The 18287-nt window shown below is 30.7% G+C and overlaps 1 protein-coding gene across 3 annotated transcripts in view; it reads left to right on the top strand.

The window, feature by feature from the left end:
• Shab (Shaker cognate b) overlaps nucleotides 1-18287 on the top strand; it is a 56508-nt gene that overhangs the window by 21708 nt on the left and 16513 nt on the right. For all 3 annotated transcript variants that reach the window (XM_018504043.1, XM_018504042.1, XM_018504041.1), the window contains one exon: nucleotides 1255-1556. In XM_018504043.1, coding sequence (XP_018359545.1) covers nucleotides 1255-1556 — 302 coding nt within the window. The remainder of the gene's footprint in view (nucleotides 1-1254; nucleotides 1557-18287) is intronic.

Below are 18287 nucleotides of genomic sequence, written 5' to 3'. Positions count from 1 at the left end.
TCTTTTTCTTTTTCTTTCATTTATCTTTCTCTCTCTCTCTCTCTCTCTCTCTCCACTCCCCCGGCTTTCCTTCTTTTCATACCTCTCTCCTTTCTTTCCTTTTAAGTTTTATACATATATACACACGGAGAGAATTTTCTTTTAAAATTTACCCTGAAAATCGTGGTAATCGTAGAACATAATATTTTAAATAATTTTACTGTGATTCTTTCTAACATATTAATAATTCCATAATAATGTATAAAATAAGTTTAATTTATTTTATTTTATAAAAAACACAGTAAAATTTCAATAATTTTAAAATATATTAAACAGTTTGTGATTCTCTATTATTTTAAATAGAATAAGTGTGCCAAATAATGATAAATGTAAAATATCTTATATAAATTTTACAATACATACACACATAATGATGTTTTCAACCTGGCTTAGTTGTTTATGAAAATTTTATCATACATAGACAGCATGGTAATTGATTGATCATATCCGATGACGTTATCTTTACTAAAATTTAAAGTCACGAGCAAATAGTACGCGTCACCGTCGATAAATGCGACGGAGTTCGGTTTCTTATACTTAAAAAATAACCCAGTATAGAAAAGACGTAGCATTATGCCTGTGTTACACTACGCATTGGAGATTGAGGATTACGAATCGAGAATTAGAATTCAGCCAATCAGAACGAAACGGATTAAAATTAAAATTATCTAATTGACCACATTCTAATCTTCAATTCATAATTCTTAATCTCCAATGCGTAGTGTGACACGGACATCATGAGATCGTTCACCGAGCCTAAACTTGGATTCATAGACGAAAGATAATTAAGGGATAGATATTTGATAATATAATTTTTTAGTTGTATGTAAACATTACATTTAAGGACAAATAAATACAGAGAAAGAGAGAAAGGCATGTGGCTATATAATTCTCCTCCTTTGATTACTGTTTGTATTATTTAAGGAATCCTGATAATTCCTGGAAGTCATATATATGCCAAAATGTAATAATATAATGGCAACTGATCCGTATTAAGATGTAATGTGTAAATTTTACCAAGTATCTTGTAAATATTTTTTATTAAAACAATTTATAATGTGCTTGACAATTTTTATTATGTAGTTGATAAAATGTTTAATTCATATAATACTTAAGTAAGTAATAATATACATTTAAACGATAGTATTCAATCGTTAATTTCTTCAGCGATACTTCTATTCTGGAGAATAACGCAGATTTTGAATTTATTTCAAGGTCATAACATGTCTGGAGTGGATGGTAACAGCACGGAGGGGGAATCTGCGTGCGGTCGTGGACCTGCTCAGACTGGACCCGGTTGCTACCGCAATTACGAGCATTATAGTTTATCGCGGCATCGGCGCAGTACATCTAATGCTTGTTTCCCGAATTTATCGAATGATCTGCCTACTACGCCTAACAGCCCGAACCGTCGGCTCCTCGATTTTGTCCAGAATGTACCGAGTTCCCAAAACGATGATTTCTATCAGGAGAAATTGCCGGCGCAGCATGTTAACCAGGGAAATATGACTTCTAGCGTAAGTTCAAACATTTAATATATATTCACATACTACATACACATATTAGCATGTACGGATATAGGTTTATATGTAATGCAAGTGTTGGTCCATGCGTCCATGATTTATAACTCGAAAGTTAATACTGGGAAATCACGAGGAAACACAACCAAGTGTTCCTATTCAATTTTAATAAGTTTTGAATATGAAAATATAGACAAAAATAAGAGATACGTGATACATAATTTTTTATACGTGTGAGTCGTACATTAAGGAGGTGAAAAGAAATCTCTTCAAGAATTCGATTTTTTTTTCAAAGGGAATATCGCCGAAACTATGAGAGATACAAAAAATATTTTGAATAAAAATTGAATGGTTTCAAGAATACTTAATGATTACAATAAAAGATTGCTTTATATTCTTTATTTTTTCAATACTAGCACTCTCACTCATAATATTCGAAACCTTTTTAATTTTTTCGTGACAACGCTTAAAAGTATTTTATATAGATAACGAAATATAATATAATCATATTCCTAAAAACTATTTTTGAAATATGTACGAGAAACGCCTCTATATGCGCATTCCATGTATTCGTCTTATATTGTGGTCTGTGCGAAATAGCGTTGAAGGCAAATACAATACAGTGCAGCAAGTATAGAATTAAGAGTTTTTTTTTATAATAATATTAATGATAATAACAATAATAATAATAGCGACTTTATTAAACTGCTAAAAGCAGTCAAATATTTTTAATGATATATAAAAGAATGTACTTTGTCAATTAAAACAAAATATGAGTAAAGAAATTCTTGTTTTTATAAAATATTGTTTATTTAATTTTGGCCATAGAGCAGCTAATTGTAACGTTCAATGTTTTCGAACATATCTTATTTATCACGATTATATATTCGTGTTGTTTAATTATCATAATGCTGCAAGAAATAAATTTGCTGACGTATCGTAATAAAATTTCTTATAAAATAAATAAATGTAAAGGCAATAAAGAATTTTTTCTTTCTTTCTATCTCTCTCTTCTTCTCTACTTTAATAATTATTACATTAGAAATAGACATATAAATAAAATTCCTAAAAAAATCTTTTTCGAAAAAAGAAAAAATATACGCCACGTGCATAAAAAGGTATCGAATATTACCAGGTCTACATCCGGCGTATTTTAGCCGACTATCTTCAAGATAGGATCCTGAGATATGACACTAATGAGGGCACAACTAAGGATACAATATTACTGATGGGGTTCCACAGGGATCTGTTTTTGGTCCTTTGCTATGGAATGTCATGTAGGACGACATCCTCATACCTCTTCCCATACCTGAGGAAGCGAAAGATAATTCGATATGCAGATGATGTGGCGGTGCTCTTGTTGCGAAATATCTCGAGAAGATTGTACGAACCTCCCATGAAACGGTGACGATCATCCAGAGGTGGCTGTCAACTCTAAATGTTGGACTCTAGCTGGCAGCGCACAAGACGGAAGCAGTCGCGATTACAAGAAGGAAAAAGAAAGAAATGATAACACTCACGGTTGTTAACCATGAGATTGAATCAAAATCCTGTGTGAGGTATCTGGGGATTAAGATTGATGCAAGGCTGTCCTTTGGGGAGCACCTTAACTATATCAGCAGCAAGGCCGTTAAAGCAAACACGATTTTTATGCGCATTATGCCCAATGTAGGAAGACCTAGGTCAATTTGAAGGCAATTGTAGTTACATCAATAACGATGTATGGAGCACCTATCTCGGCTGATTCTATGAAGGTGCCATCTCACAGCAAGAGGATATAGTCTGTCCAGCGACTGTACGAGTATGCGCTGCGAGTGTCTAGTACGTATCACATTGTGTCACATTTAACAGCTTTGGTCATTGCAAGAATGATATCTTTTGACCTTGTAGCGGAAGAGAGACGGAGGCTGTATCGCGTGAGAGACAAGGACCAACAAAAAACTGTAGAAGAAGAAACGCTTAACTTGTGGCAACTTATAGTGGAAACAAGATGAGCGGCAAAAATGGACTTATCACGTTATCCTGGATATTTGACCATAGGTATAGAGGCAACACGACGAACTAGACCACTATTTGGCACAAATACTGACGAGTTATAGATATTTCCGAGTTATACCGGTTCAAATTAGAGAGTCACTGCCTGGATTGTTATACCGGTTCAAATTAGAGAGTCACTGCCTGGATTGTTATACCGGTTCAAATTAGAGAGTCACTGCCTGGATTGTGGAGGATATTTGAGGATGCTGAACACTTTTTCTATTGTCGACGTTATGGAGGTGGAGATAGGAGAAAATATTACCCCAGAGATCATGGTGCCACATATGCTTACTTCTCAGCGAAAGTGGAAAGCAGTTTAAACATTTACGATGAAACTCTTGAAGGATCTTCGTCGAAAAGATCAAGAAAGGAGAAATCGACCAATTCTAAGGGCATCAAGTAAGGATAGGAGATGAAGGAGAATAACGATAAATGAGAAGCTAACAGTTGTACCACTCCATGATGTAACGCTTAACTTGCGGTTTCGTGGGGATGGTGAATGACGTATAGGAAGATGTTTTTAGTGAGTTTACAAGAGCCCCATACTACCATGGGGCACGGGCTACATGTATTTTTTTATGAAGATTCAAGTCACCTATCCTCATAAAAAACACACAATTTCAACGATTAACGTAATACGTGTGGGCTCTCTTTTGCGTGGATGTGCGTTAAATGTGATCTCATAAACATATTTAACTCGAGTAAAATAGAATGCTCTATAATCTCCATTTAATCTGACAGTTATTTACAAATTTCTGTAAAATAATGACTTAACAAATAAAATAGAGATGTGATACTATATAATATATGTATACATAAATTTGAATATAAATATATAATTTAATATAATTTGAATTATTGATTATTGAATATTATAAAGACAAGTTAACAAAGGGAATAATATAAAAATAATCGTTTATAAACATAGTTCTATATAAATGAACATTTTTCATTAAGCAAAAGTGAAAGAATATCAATATTTATTGTATAGGTAAGGAAAACTGCCAAGAACCTTACCAGTATTTATAATATATAACACAAGCTTTTTAAAATAATAAAAATATATAATTTTACATAAATAAAAGCAAACATTCGGCTTTTTAGTCAAGGAGGCTGAGATCATGAGAAGTCTTTAGAGATGGTATAACTTTCAACAGCCCTTGTCAGGGCTTGTCTACAATCTCTGCTTAAGCAAGAGAAACCAAAATTCTACCTCGATTCGAGAAGCAGTTAGACCATTCCTCCAAGGCCTTTACGTCCACTGCAGGACAATCAGTCCATCAAATACCAAAGTGTACCAAAAAACGGCAGAGTTAGTGGTTCAGAAAAAAGTCTTTCTTCCTAGACTCGATTTTTTTCCAGACGATCTCACATATCTTGCCAGTGGTTCGGAAAGATTCTCTCTCTACAGAATCCGGCTCAACGGACAGCTTGCCAGTGGTTTGAAGAGATTCTCTCTCTCTCTCTCTCTCCACTACCGGACCTAACGGACGTTGAGCAACTTCCGCCAACGGTCCCGAGTGAGTCGTCACTCGCAGCATCCAATAATTCTCCAGAGGTTCGGGAAATCTTTTCTCCAAGACCCGACTTCTCCGTCCTTGCGGACGTCGAGTAAACTATGTCAGCGGTCTCAAAATATTCCTAACAGTACCCGACGCGCCAAGCTAGAGATTTAAAGAATCTTATTCTCTCCCAGACCCGGCTTCTCCGTTGATAGAAGTGACGGGCCATCATATTCACTAGCAACTCAGGATCAACCCGCAACAGTTCTCCAACGAATACGATTACCGGACTACCTTCGGCCTTGGAGATTACTTCTAAGACAGAGATACGCGAACCTTAATGCACACGCGCATCTTTTTAGCAAGAGGAGAACCCAATACTACATACCCGAAGTGCCCGAAGTTCACGGGATATCTCGACTCTGAAGAAGATCGCGTAGCGTAAGGCGTCGGTTTGAGCAGCGTCGACCGGTACCTCCTAATAGTCGTTTCAAATACCTAACAGTCAACATCTATCGCTGCCAGGTTCTTTTCAGAATCCGGCAAATTATCTCTCATTGGTCTCTCTCTGCTCGCCTAACGAAATATCCGTCCTTGTCAGGACGACTAAGTCTCATCCATCTGTCCTTATTAGGACGACTGTTCGTACGGATAATTGGGAAGTAACTCAAGTAAATTAATTATCCCAAAGTAGGAACGTATGCATTTCTTAAAGCATGTATAAACAGTAATAAACAATTTATTTGGTATAAACATTATAATGTAAATACACAATAAATAAGAAATAACGCCTATAACGGTCGAAGCTGAAGATCGAAGTAATATTTTTTACAATAAATTTACAGATTTCCAATACATTAAGATCTCTTTAAAACGATGCCAATTAAGTATCAAATTATTAAATTATCAAAGTATCAAAGTATATAAATTTACATGGAATTATTTAAAGCACTTAAAATCCAGCTTTGATCGTTATGGCGTCATTTTTTACTTATTGTATATTCACATTGTTCGATCGTAATAAATCATTTATTATTGTTTATACACGTTCTGAAAAATGCGTGTATTCCTACATATCGGTTGTTGCGAAAAATATTACTAAGACCTCCGGGGTCTAAAAGTAAGCTAATATTACATTCATCCGTTTTTTATCGTACTACAAGCTTTTCAAACCTGTTGATTGCAGGATAAAGAGTTTCTCGAATCTCTCTGTCTTGTAGCTAATCAACAAGTTTGAACAATTTGTTGTACAACAGATATAATATCAGCCTTAAGACGCTCACATGGAATACTAGAAATCTGGATTTGATTCCTGGCCGAGGTAAAACTTTTCGCAATTCGCAATAAATTTATTTATGGATTTTCGATACATTAAGATCTCTTTAAAATAATGCCAATTAAGCATCAAATTATAAAATTGTTCATCAATTTAATTCGTGATCTTAAAATTAAATTTAGACATTTAATTCTATGATAACTTTCTATGAAAATTTATATACATACGTTATATGTGGTGTGTGTGATATTGTATAGTACTAGTAGTGATGCATTGGTAACACGTAAATTGTTTGTGTGCAAGTCCTACTGAATCAGTAAAATAACAATTCCATTCGGTCTTCACTTTAAGATCCCCTTAAAAGCTTGAAAATTCTATCAATTTAATTTTATTTGCAGTAAAACTTATCTAACATGTTATATATTGTAGTTAAAATACATTACATTAGTTTTTTGCAACTTTAATTATAAATTTCTTAAAATTGTGCCGTGATAGAGCACAATTTAGTAAACAGGGTCATATTTAGTGCCCAAAAAGTTTAGTTGCCCAAACGATTATTTTCGTTCTTACGTACAGAAAAAAAATGTTCATTTTTTATTACAACAGTATGATTTGTTGATTATTATTCCGTCTATAATGTGGTATACGCAAACAAAGTCGTAGACAATCGTTTTATAAGCAACGGGATCTTCTCCTACATTACATTTCTGTCACAATAAACTGATTTCAATCGAGAATCATCTGATGACGACTGTCTCTCTCACGCACTTGGTGTCGCTATGTTACAGGCAATGTCCGACAGCACGCGTTGACCAGCATCGTTGAACGAAGCTACCGAGAGATACATTCGTCACACATTTACTCGTTCACACGCAAATTTACTACTGCTCTAACATGTCGGACTTTGTCAAGTCCTACTATCAACTCGTCCAATCAGCAATGTGACGATTCTCTTCGCTAAGTGTACACTCCTTCCTTCCTTCCGGATACGAACAGTTTCTGCTTTTCTCAACGGAAAGAACACACATGTCGGATCGACATTTCATGAGATGAAACGGGAAAATTAATAAACTTTGATGTAAACGCGCAAGTTGTGTCAACGCTGATCGATGATTCGAATCGAAAATTCGTGATCATAGAATATTAGATATACACTATAGGAGTCGTTCTCATTTGCAATGTAAATTAAGTCACGTAAGGCTCTTTATATTTAGATTTCTATAATCTAAATACCGCGAATTTCTAGTCTATATTGCACTTGTATTCGACTTTCACGTTTATTAGAAATAGATCAAATTTATAAATATTTATACACAATGATGATTTTTCCATAAGAGTTGTTGTTAAAAGAAGGTTACTTGCATTAATGGTGTCTGTGATCCGTTTGTATTGAACTGTTAAATTTTTCTAATATTTAATAAGTCTTTTTTACTTCATAATTGTATAGCTAATTGGTTCATGCTCAAAAGCAAAAAGAAATCAATAAGCTGCATGTTTTGCAAAATATTTATACAGCTACGGATATCTATATTAATGAATCCTACGTAGTACAGTATTTTTTCATTGCTTGTCTAAACGATTAGTTACTTTGTCATACTTTTTAAAAATATATTTATACTAAATTTAAAAAAAACTTCTGAGAAAACGTTATTTAACAATATCCTTATATAATAAATAAATTATTAGATAACATTTAAACATTTAAACCGCTCATTAATGAGCGTGTCATTTTTCTATTAACGTTCGACAATATTTCATATATTCAGGAGCAAAAATCATAAAAATCTTTAGAACATTTTTTAACATTTCTTCTAATATTTGAAATAACACATATAATTTATTACGATGTTTGCTTGAAAGTTCTCAGATATGTTTTTTACATATACTTATGCTATTATAAATAACAGTAAACTATGTAACAAATTATATCCTATTCTTAAAATATCATTATACAGATTATTATTTACAATAATGAACATATCTCGTCAATCAGCTTAATCTATGTTGTCAAGGTTATAACCCTGAATGATCTTCAGAAGGTTTTTTTTTTAGTCCGCGAAGAGGGAGGGAGGGAAAAGAAGAAGAGGGAAAGGGATGGAGCTTTCCGCAAAATATAAAATATATGTGTGTCCGAAGGTCTTTCCCCCGCAAATACAAACCTAATTTATTTTTAGATTAAATTTAACTTTTTGTAGAAAATTGGAAATCTGTGTGGAACCGTACTTGGCACGGGAAGTTGTAAACCCATGAACGCGTCGAATGAGCCTAATTTCATCAAAATCGAAGATGAGCTCAACTATGAATAATTTAAAAGTTTACCTATACACATTTATATTTGTAAACTTTATTTTTTAATAACTTTTTAATAATAAATAATGAACAACGGCTAAAACTTTCTGAAAATCACTTATGTTGTCATGATTTTGACAACATATATCAAGATTAAGCTGATCAGCGAAATGTTCGTTGTTGTAAATAACTATTATTCTATATAGCGATCAACATTTATTACTATTCTGTTTTTTTAGTATCAATCGAAACATATACATAATCCGTATAAAATAGAATGTTATAAAATTAATAAACTAAATTGAATAACTTTTTTTTTTATACAGAGCATACTTTGCGTATGAATTCATGATGTATGAATGGCTGTATTTAGCAGAGAAAACTAATCAGTGAGTATTCAGTGATTCTTTAATATGATTAGTTACTGCACTTAAATTTAACGAACTAAAGGCAAGAACCAATTACATTAAAGAATTACTGAGCGCTCATTGGTTCGGTTTTCTCTCCTGAACGCAGCTAATTTAAAGTGCGCATACACATTTTTGATTAATCAATGAGAATTAATATCAGATATTACTATTTTGCTGCGATGATTTTAATTGGCATCTCATAATTATCCTTTATTTAATTATTTTTGTATATCTTTACTCAAATATAGCTGTGGTTTGATTCACGCTCATAATGTTTAAAAATCATTTCATCCCTGTTATTTATCAAATGTTAAAGAAAAATAACACTCATGTTATGAATTGTACTGCGGCCTATGTATAATTACGTTGTCTAAATTTTATGTAGGAACTACATCAGATTTCAATGCTTATCTTTTGGGCGATATAGTCTAAATAATAGTAAGTATATCTATTTGAATATATATATATATATATATGTATTCTGTGCAGAACCGTATGAAATACATATATGTATATGTACATATATATAGGTATATATATTCTTTTTAGACTTTTAAATATATCAAAAATCATTTCTCTGCTCTAAATGTGTAAAAAATCTGTTTTAAAAGGCACACACACACACACACACACACACACACAACTATTACTTTAAAAAAATACGAAAAAAATGATACTTCGATTACTTCAAAATACACATTGAGAGAAAAATGTAAATTTTTATGAATATTTTTTTGAATAGTGTTATTGAATATTTACTAAATGTAAACATATATTTATTTGATACAAGAACCATTAATTGAACTATTATATTTTTTTATTTAGCAAATTATTTATTTTTCGTTCGTAAATGTATTTATTAAAACAATTATTTATTAAAATATTTGTAGTATATTTTTCCCTCAGTTTATCTTTCTTCTTAAACTGACAAAAGTATTATTTAGAACTCTTTCGAGCATGACCAACTAGCTATGAAAATCATACCAGTTATATTTACGAATGATAGAAAAGTTGCGAAAAACAAAGAATAAAATAATATGTTATACATCTTTAATAATCTAGATATCGTTACTGAAAAACATAAAACGTTGAAAATAACTAAAAACTAAAATACATGTACTGTCTACGTTTTTTGAATTTTGAGCTCTTCATGATTGCGCCATCGCATTATTTTATTTATCTCCACATATTATTGTTTTGCATCGAATGACTAATCTCTTTTCGTCATAAATGAAACATTGATGTGATGATAAAATATCGATAGGTTAAATATAAAAACAGTTTACATTTATGACAAAATAAAGGAGAGAGAGAGAGAGAGAGAGAGAGAGAGAGAGAGAGAGAGAGAATCACAATATTTATTTGGCGCTCTGGGATATAATCCCTTTAAACGCATAAGTATAACAAAATGATGCATAACATTAATTAGATGCAAGAGATGAAATATAAGTAAACGCAAAAAAATTGTGTGGAAATGTGTGTTGCGCGTGTGTATGTGTGTCCGCGCGCTTGTGCGTATGAAAGCACTTTTATGTCTCCGAGAATATGTATAATTATTATAGATTGAAGTGATATGCTCGCGTTGATACAGCGAATAAAATATAAAAATAGCAGAGCTGATAAAAAATGACAGAGCCAATAAAAAAAAAAGAGAAATTTACTTTTAACATTAAGGGAATCCTAAAGTCGTCTATTTTACTGATTCGGTTTTCAAATAAGAATTTTTTTTCTAATTATCTTTAGATCGATTTAAAAACTCTTATCCACAATAAAAGTATAATGTATTTTAAGCCGGTCGACTTTAAGGCTAAAACGAAAAAATTGAAAAATTACAGTTTTGTTATCCGTTTCTGGTATCGTAATAATATTTGTTTTACATACAGGCAGGGATGGGAAAGTTACTTTGTAAAAGTAATTAATTACAATTACAGTTTTTCTCTTTCAAAAAGTAATTAATTACCATTACAAGTTATTGACTCTGAAAAGTAATTCGTTACAATTACAATTACTGAAAAAGTAACTTTGAGTTACTTTTAAGTTACTTTTTTCATTGAAATTTTTACTAGTAGTATCAATACCATTAGGGCTGTATTCAGAAACGTTGTCCAACTGCCTTCATGTATCGTTTTACCCTTGTTTTTCATCTAATATTAAACAAGGATGATACACGGGGTCATCAGAGTAATGCAGCTTAGGACAATTAAAAAAAAAAGACCGGCTTACATTTACATGTTATACAATTTTATTCAAAAAGATAAAAAAAATTGTATAGCAAAGACGTTTTTCGTTAAAGTAATATAAACATATAGGAATATGAAATAGCACACATATATAATGTTTTTTGTAAGAAAAATTCTTTTTATATTCGGTAAAAAGTTGCAAATAAATTCCAACACTAATCCAAAATGGTCTACAACCGTTCATTGAGCGCTCTTGTATTTGATTGGTGGATTCTATTAGATCCAAAAATATAGACCAAGAGTTCATTGAACGCTTTAATTAAATTTCTTTCTTCTGATTAATTAAATTTTTCGAAGTATTTGTAGCGCCAAGTGGATACTACCGCAACTAAATTGACAAATAAGTTTAAAATATATAAAATAACTGTGAAAGTAACTATTAAATTAGTTACTAGTTACTTAAAAGATGTAACTAAGTTAAGTTATAATTACAGATGGAAAGAAAGTAACGAAGTTAAGTTACAGTTACTGAAAAAAAGTAATTCTAACTGTAACTTCGTTACAAGTAACGAGTTACTTCCCATCTCTGCATACAGGTATTATATTTTATACGTATAAAACAGCCTTGGTTTGGGCTAGAAATCACATGAACAATGTTGAGTTCTTAGAATTAGGCTTAGTTCGGTCGACTTATATTCAGAGATGAATACATTTGAAATAGATGCATTTAAAATGGAAATACAAGATGCAAAATGTCCATTTTGTATTTCGTATTCAAAGTCTTTTTAGAAACTATTTTACATTTTCATTTAAATGGTTTTACTACTTATTTTCTATTTAAAATATATTTATAGATTGGTACTAATAGTTCCTAGAAGATTAGCCCGATTATATAACGTTGCACGCGATGCGCGATATCCAACAAGTATACAGCTTTTCTAAACAATCTGTGCGCTCATTGAATATCGCCTATCGCGCCATAATTGTTATGGGCTTTCTACAATACACTCTATTACCTAAGTTTTAAATTTTAAATCATATAAAATTAACCAATCACAGTCGCATGTGAGAAGAATAATCGATTATGATTGATTCATTTCTTATAGCTTAAGACTTAAAGCTTAGGTAATGACTTATTGAAGAAAGCCCATTATAGGGCTATAAAAATGAGCTCCAATATCCGTATTAATCGTTGTGTGGTGTCAGTCTTATACTTTCTTTAAAAACGACTGCCATCTGGCATCATTGTTTGGTCTTGGGATTACCATGTCCGGATTATAGAATGTAGAGACACAAAACTTTCAATATTAGAATTTTATCCAACAATCAAAAAATTTTTTTCAAATACAATAACATGTGCTTTCCAAACTCAGCTCCAGTAGAATGTCTTTTGTCGTATAACGGGTTAATTATAAGACGTTACAGAAGGAAAATGACGGATTCTCTCTTTGAAAAATTAGTCCTTTTAAAGGTATTAGGTTGCATTGCTAGATAAATCAATTTTTTGTAAAAGTTTATATTATATTATATAAAAATTTATAATGATAAATAAAAAATATTGAGTAAGAAAAAAAATTTAAGTACGGAATAAACATTCAAAGATAAATAATATAAGAATATATAAACATTAAAAAAATCATTTTCATTTAAAAAATTTATCTATACTATACATACTACAATATCAATATTATACGTACACATACACATAAATTTTCGTAAAAAGGTATAGTATAGAATCATGTTTAAATCTGATTCTAAGATCTAAGAATTCCACATTGTTCGTATAATCTATTATCTGGTATAAAGTCAATCGATTTGGATTACGTTAATGTTTATACTTTAATTGTAGAAAAATGATGTTTTGAAAAATAATCGCATTCACAGTCCGCATAACGAATAACTTTAAGCTTCCTTTAAGAAGATCCTACAGTCTATTTTACAGACTATACGCAAAAATTTGTGTAGCAATATCTTTTTTCTTTTTTTACAGATTTGAGAATTCTTTTCCAAAATCAAGGCATACGCATTAATATGTATCTGTGAGTGTTTGTTAATTAATAAAATTATCTAGATAATCTAGATAAGATGACTTCATCTTATTTTTATTTAAATATATTATCTCCATTTGTATCTTAGATTAAAAAATTTATCTTTTTCAAATTATTTAGATAATTTTATCATCGGTAATTTGAAAAATATAATTAAAAATATAAAAGTGTTACCAAAAAAACATAATATTTTTTTGATAACGTTTTTTTGATAACACTTTTTTATCTAAATGCGGATGAATATAATATATTCTAGTAAAAATAAAATAAAACCGTTTAATGTTTGTAAAACTGTCGAGTTATGATTGTCGAATACAAATTACGTTTATAACCGTCGAACTATTAGCACTGTTTTCTGTCATCTCTCTCAGTTCGTAATTTAAACCAGACAGTTCAATGTATACTAATTACTGTAAAATTCGTTCAACTTTTATTCATCTAAAGAAATTTTATGCATAATAAATTGACAATCATCTTGACCAATGTTTTTTTTCCAACGTTTAACTGATGAATTAACAACTTCGATTAGATGCGTTTGTAAGATTTGCTAATAATTTATGCGGGATAATTATATATTGAGAAGGGCCTAAAACAAGATTTAAAACATTTCGTTAAATAAACACGAATTTTTATAGATGTTAATAATTTGTGTTGGCTCTGAAAGGCTTTTTTATTATACCGATATATATTCACTAGAGCCTGAATTTGTATCATTTGTATAAGATGAAGCCATTTCATTTAAACTATCTAGATAATTTCATATAGATACATTAGTCTGTAAGGTGGCATTTTTGTATCGAGAATGGAAAAATAGTTTTGAAATTGAGATTTCTTTATCATTTTTAGTCCAATATGATATTTAGAGCTTTTATTGTAATATGATGTTTAATCAACATCGTGATAACGTTTGTTATACATATATTTTGCAATCTGTATGAAATTGTAGTCCACAGACTAGTAGTTTATATGAACAAACAACGCGAGTTTTTAGAATTACTATTAGAATACTTATAGTATCTAATTTGATACGAAAATGCGTTATGAAAATTTATGCATATGTGTGCGTGCGCTATTAATGTAATAATATGTATTGATGTGTCAATGACATGTAAATTGTAAAGAAGAAAATGGCACTCTGTTTACATTTTATATAATAATTTGGTTAATATTCAATATTTAAATTTAAAACGTACCAATTACGTTCGTCAAAGTATTGTTCACTCGATTCTATAGAGACTCAAACATTTATTACTTAAGACACTATTTATAAAAATGTAGCGAAACTGCATAATTTGAAGGGAAATAGGGATGGTAGAATGGCCTTTCACAGAAATAAATTAAAAAATTAGTTTTATTAAAAAAAATTTTGTTTAAAAGACAGTATTTGTTTACAAAATAAAAAAAAGTAAAATATTGCAGAATATATGCAAATGTGTATACGTACACATAACTTCTTCTGCATATAGGCTGCGTACAAGGAGATGGCAAGAATTGTAAACTGCCGAATAAAATGAACCATAGCTCTTTTGAAAGAGGAGATTAAGTGTACTAACAATATAAAAGGGTTTCGAAAGGGCTTTGTTTCTGAGAAAGCTGCAATTAAAGTTGAGTGTTCGATCAGTTGTAAAATAGGTATTAGAACTATGCGTCGGTAATAAGAAAGTGGCGTGGTGTAGTTGAGCGAACTAAGACACAGAGTTATTATACATATACCTGTATACTTTTTCTTATCCGTTCGACGAAAGTTGGAATCCCGGCAGCGTTAAATTTTTTTAAAGGTAATAATTATATTTTATGACGTAATTCATTTTCTTGTTTTATTTTAAGTAAAAATACTAATAACTGTGCACTTATTTGTTACATATAATAATAAAAAATAACAAGGTTTCTTGAAATTTTAATTATTTATTATAAACTTTTTGGACATTGCCATGCAATTTTGGCTGAAAACCTATGTAAAGTATTTAAGACATAAAGAGGACACATACCACAATCATTTTATAAACGACTTATTTTTACAGAGAGATACTAGAAGAGCCATGTATTTACTGGCCATAATACCATCTTTTCCTTATGAGATCTGTTTTTATTCCTGCATTAGATTGTATTGGAATTCTCTTTCTCATTTTCACCATACATTAAACATATAGCTATCTCACTTTAAGTACCAAAAGTGTACATTAGTTTAGCCACAGAAAATATACGTATGTAAGGGGCTCCCCTTAAAAGGATCCTAAAGTCGTCTATTTTATTGACTGAATACATTTAATATTTGTGACGCATTTTTAAATTAAAGTATACATTAATACATGTCTGAGAGATAGAGTTTATGCCGAGAACGGAAACAATTTTTGAAATCGAGATCTTTACCATTTCTCAATCAGATGGCATCTTGAGCTGTCAAGTTGTGATAGCGTTTGTTTGATATAAAAGCTTTGTAATCTGTATTTACGAAATTATAGTCCACAGACTAGTAGTTTACACGAACAGACAACATTAAATTTTTAAGTTAGTTCCCCATGCGGTATAACTTGCGTGAGCGTAACTTACATTGACCAATCAAATTGTATCAAATCGTCTCTACTACACATTATGATAGTTGAAACGATTTGATTAACTGATACAAGTTACACTTACGCCGCATAGAGAACCAGCTTTAGAATTAGACTTAGACATCTAATTCGATATAAAAATGTGTTAAGTACGAAAATTTGTATATTTGTGTGTATGTGATATTCACGTAGTAATATATAAGAATGTGTCAATATTCATAATCATTCAGTCTTCTGTAGTTTGAATTTCTTTAAGCAAATAATTGCTCTTGAAAGTATCCAATAAACAAGAATGGATTAAAATAGATTAAAATTTTAATCCATTTGAATTATTCGAATGCGTATTTTGGTAACACTTATGGTCCATTTTTATTATTATTTTTTTTTTAGATTTAATTGTATGAAAAAACTTTTTTTACATTCAATTGGATTGAAAAATTACATTTCCTATTCAGAATTTTGAATTGAGCAGTATTCACGATGCATTTAAAAATCTGAAATCTTTTTTGGATTGAAAGGCATAGAAATGTACTTTATGCGATTCCTAAAAATAAGTTAATAACAACGCATTAATATTCGGGAATGAAAAGAAATCCTCTTATATGTGCAAGGATAGTTCATCATTGCGCTCTATTGAAAAAAAACATGTCACGTTACATAACGAAATCATGTAATTAAGACAAGTAACAGATTGTTTCAAATTAGTACGTAAGTTTTTAAAATCATGTAACTTGGAAAATCACATGATATTAAAAATAATTTCATCCATCAGGTGACTTTACAGTTATCGAATTAAAAAAATTTTAATGCTATAGAAATAAAAGAAAAAAAAACATATTATCATGTAACTCTTCAAATTACATGATTTATGAAATCAAATTAAAAAATCAATAAAAAAATTCATTAATTGTGGAACAATTCGTTACGTGATTTACTTGTCTTAATTATACGATTTCATTATGTAACTTTGTGACACGTTTTTTTTTTTAGTAGGGCGAGCTCTGGTATCACGAGTGAAGAGAGCAAGAATGAGAAGGAGAGAGGGGAGGAAAAAGAAAAAAAAGGAGAGTTATGTTTTTCAAGATAAATTGATAAAAAAATTGGAAATAAGAAATCTATATTAAATTTTCAAAATTGTAGATATAATTTAAAATATTGAAATTATATTTTATTCTTTTTGACTCTTTTTATTTTTTGTTTTACTTTAATTTACTAATATAAAATAAAATAAAACAATAGTAGCAATAATAGTGATTCCAAGAATAAATCTAAGAAAAAATAAAGAATACAAGATAATTAATTAAAAAAGATCCGCGAACCGTATGTCTTGCGTCAAGAGACAGTCCATGCGTTCTGTTGCTAAGAACATAATGAAATGTTTGAAGGTGGGCATAACAATATTTATATGTCATTTCTACATAGCCGTAATACCGTTGATGCTACGATCGTAGCTCTCTTATGGAGATTTTCTGGAGTGTGACGGGTATGAAAAAAAATTGATTTTTATGTATATATTTCTATAGTTAAAAGTCTTGAAAATGTATGTCTAAAACGTTAAGACAGAATTTATCAAATCGAGTCGCACACACGAGGCATAAGCCCGACCGTGTTACACTTCTATGTATGCTATATACCTTGGATAGAATAATGCAGGTGTATTTCATCTGACTACGTAATAATTAATCGTTATTCGATTTGACACACTTAATGTGTTCGGGATTTAATCGTGTGATATTCAATCGCTCAATGCTCTGTGTTCAATTATATATATTCTGTGTGTGTAATCAAGCTCTATATCTAATCAGTTTTAAGAGTCATCACACACAAAATGACATCAGCTGAACAACCATAGTATAAGGCTGCTGGATCATCTTACGTAAATCAACATGGAGTCTTTATATCGGTCCTAAGTCTGAACACGTCTAATAAAAAAGTCCAATTGCGAGCGCTGTTCAATTTATTACGCTCCAAATTAGAGCCTAAGCACAAAAATGGCCGTAACTGAATCATAGTTATAGGTTGATGAATACATTGTACGTTGACCTACTCACATTTCACGACTCAGTTACAGATATATATTTGTGCTAAGGCCGTTAGGTGTCACCCGGTAATGCTAATACCGGCGACACATTAGAAATATTGATAAAAGCTATGAAAATGCATTGATAACATTAAGTTAAGATAACTTGGTAAAAAAAGATCGTAGTTCAATTTATAAGAACGTATTTTAAAGTGAAATTTTCAAGCTTTCAAACAATTTAAAGAAAAGTTATAAAAACTTTCTTTTTCGACGTACGTGATCTCAAAAGTGAAGTTTTTCTTTTAATTTTTTGCAGTTGACTTGAAAATAATGCTGTCTAGATACAAATGATTGTCGAAAAGAAAGTTTTAATAAAACATTTGAAAACTGGTACTTGTTTATTTTATATAAATT

This window comes from Trachymyrmex cornetzi, unplaced genomic scaffold (assembly GCF_001594075.2).
Source record: "Trachymyrmex cornetzi isolate Tcor2-1 unplaced genomic scaffold, Tcor1.1 scaffold16, whole genome shotgun sequence".
Taxonomy (NCBI): domain Eukaryota; kingdom Metazoa; phylum Arthropoda; class Insecta; order Hymenoptera; family Formicidae; genus Trachymyrmex; species Trachymyrmex cornetzi.
The sequence above is the reverse complement of the archived record's forward strand: the minus strand, read 5'-3'. Positions and strand labels throughout refer to the sequence as shown.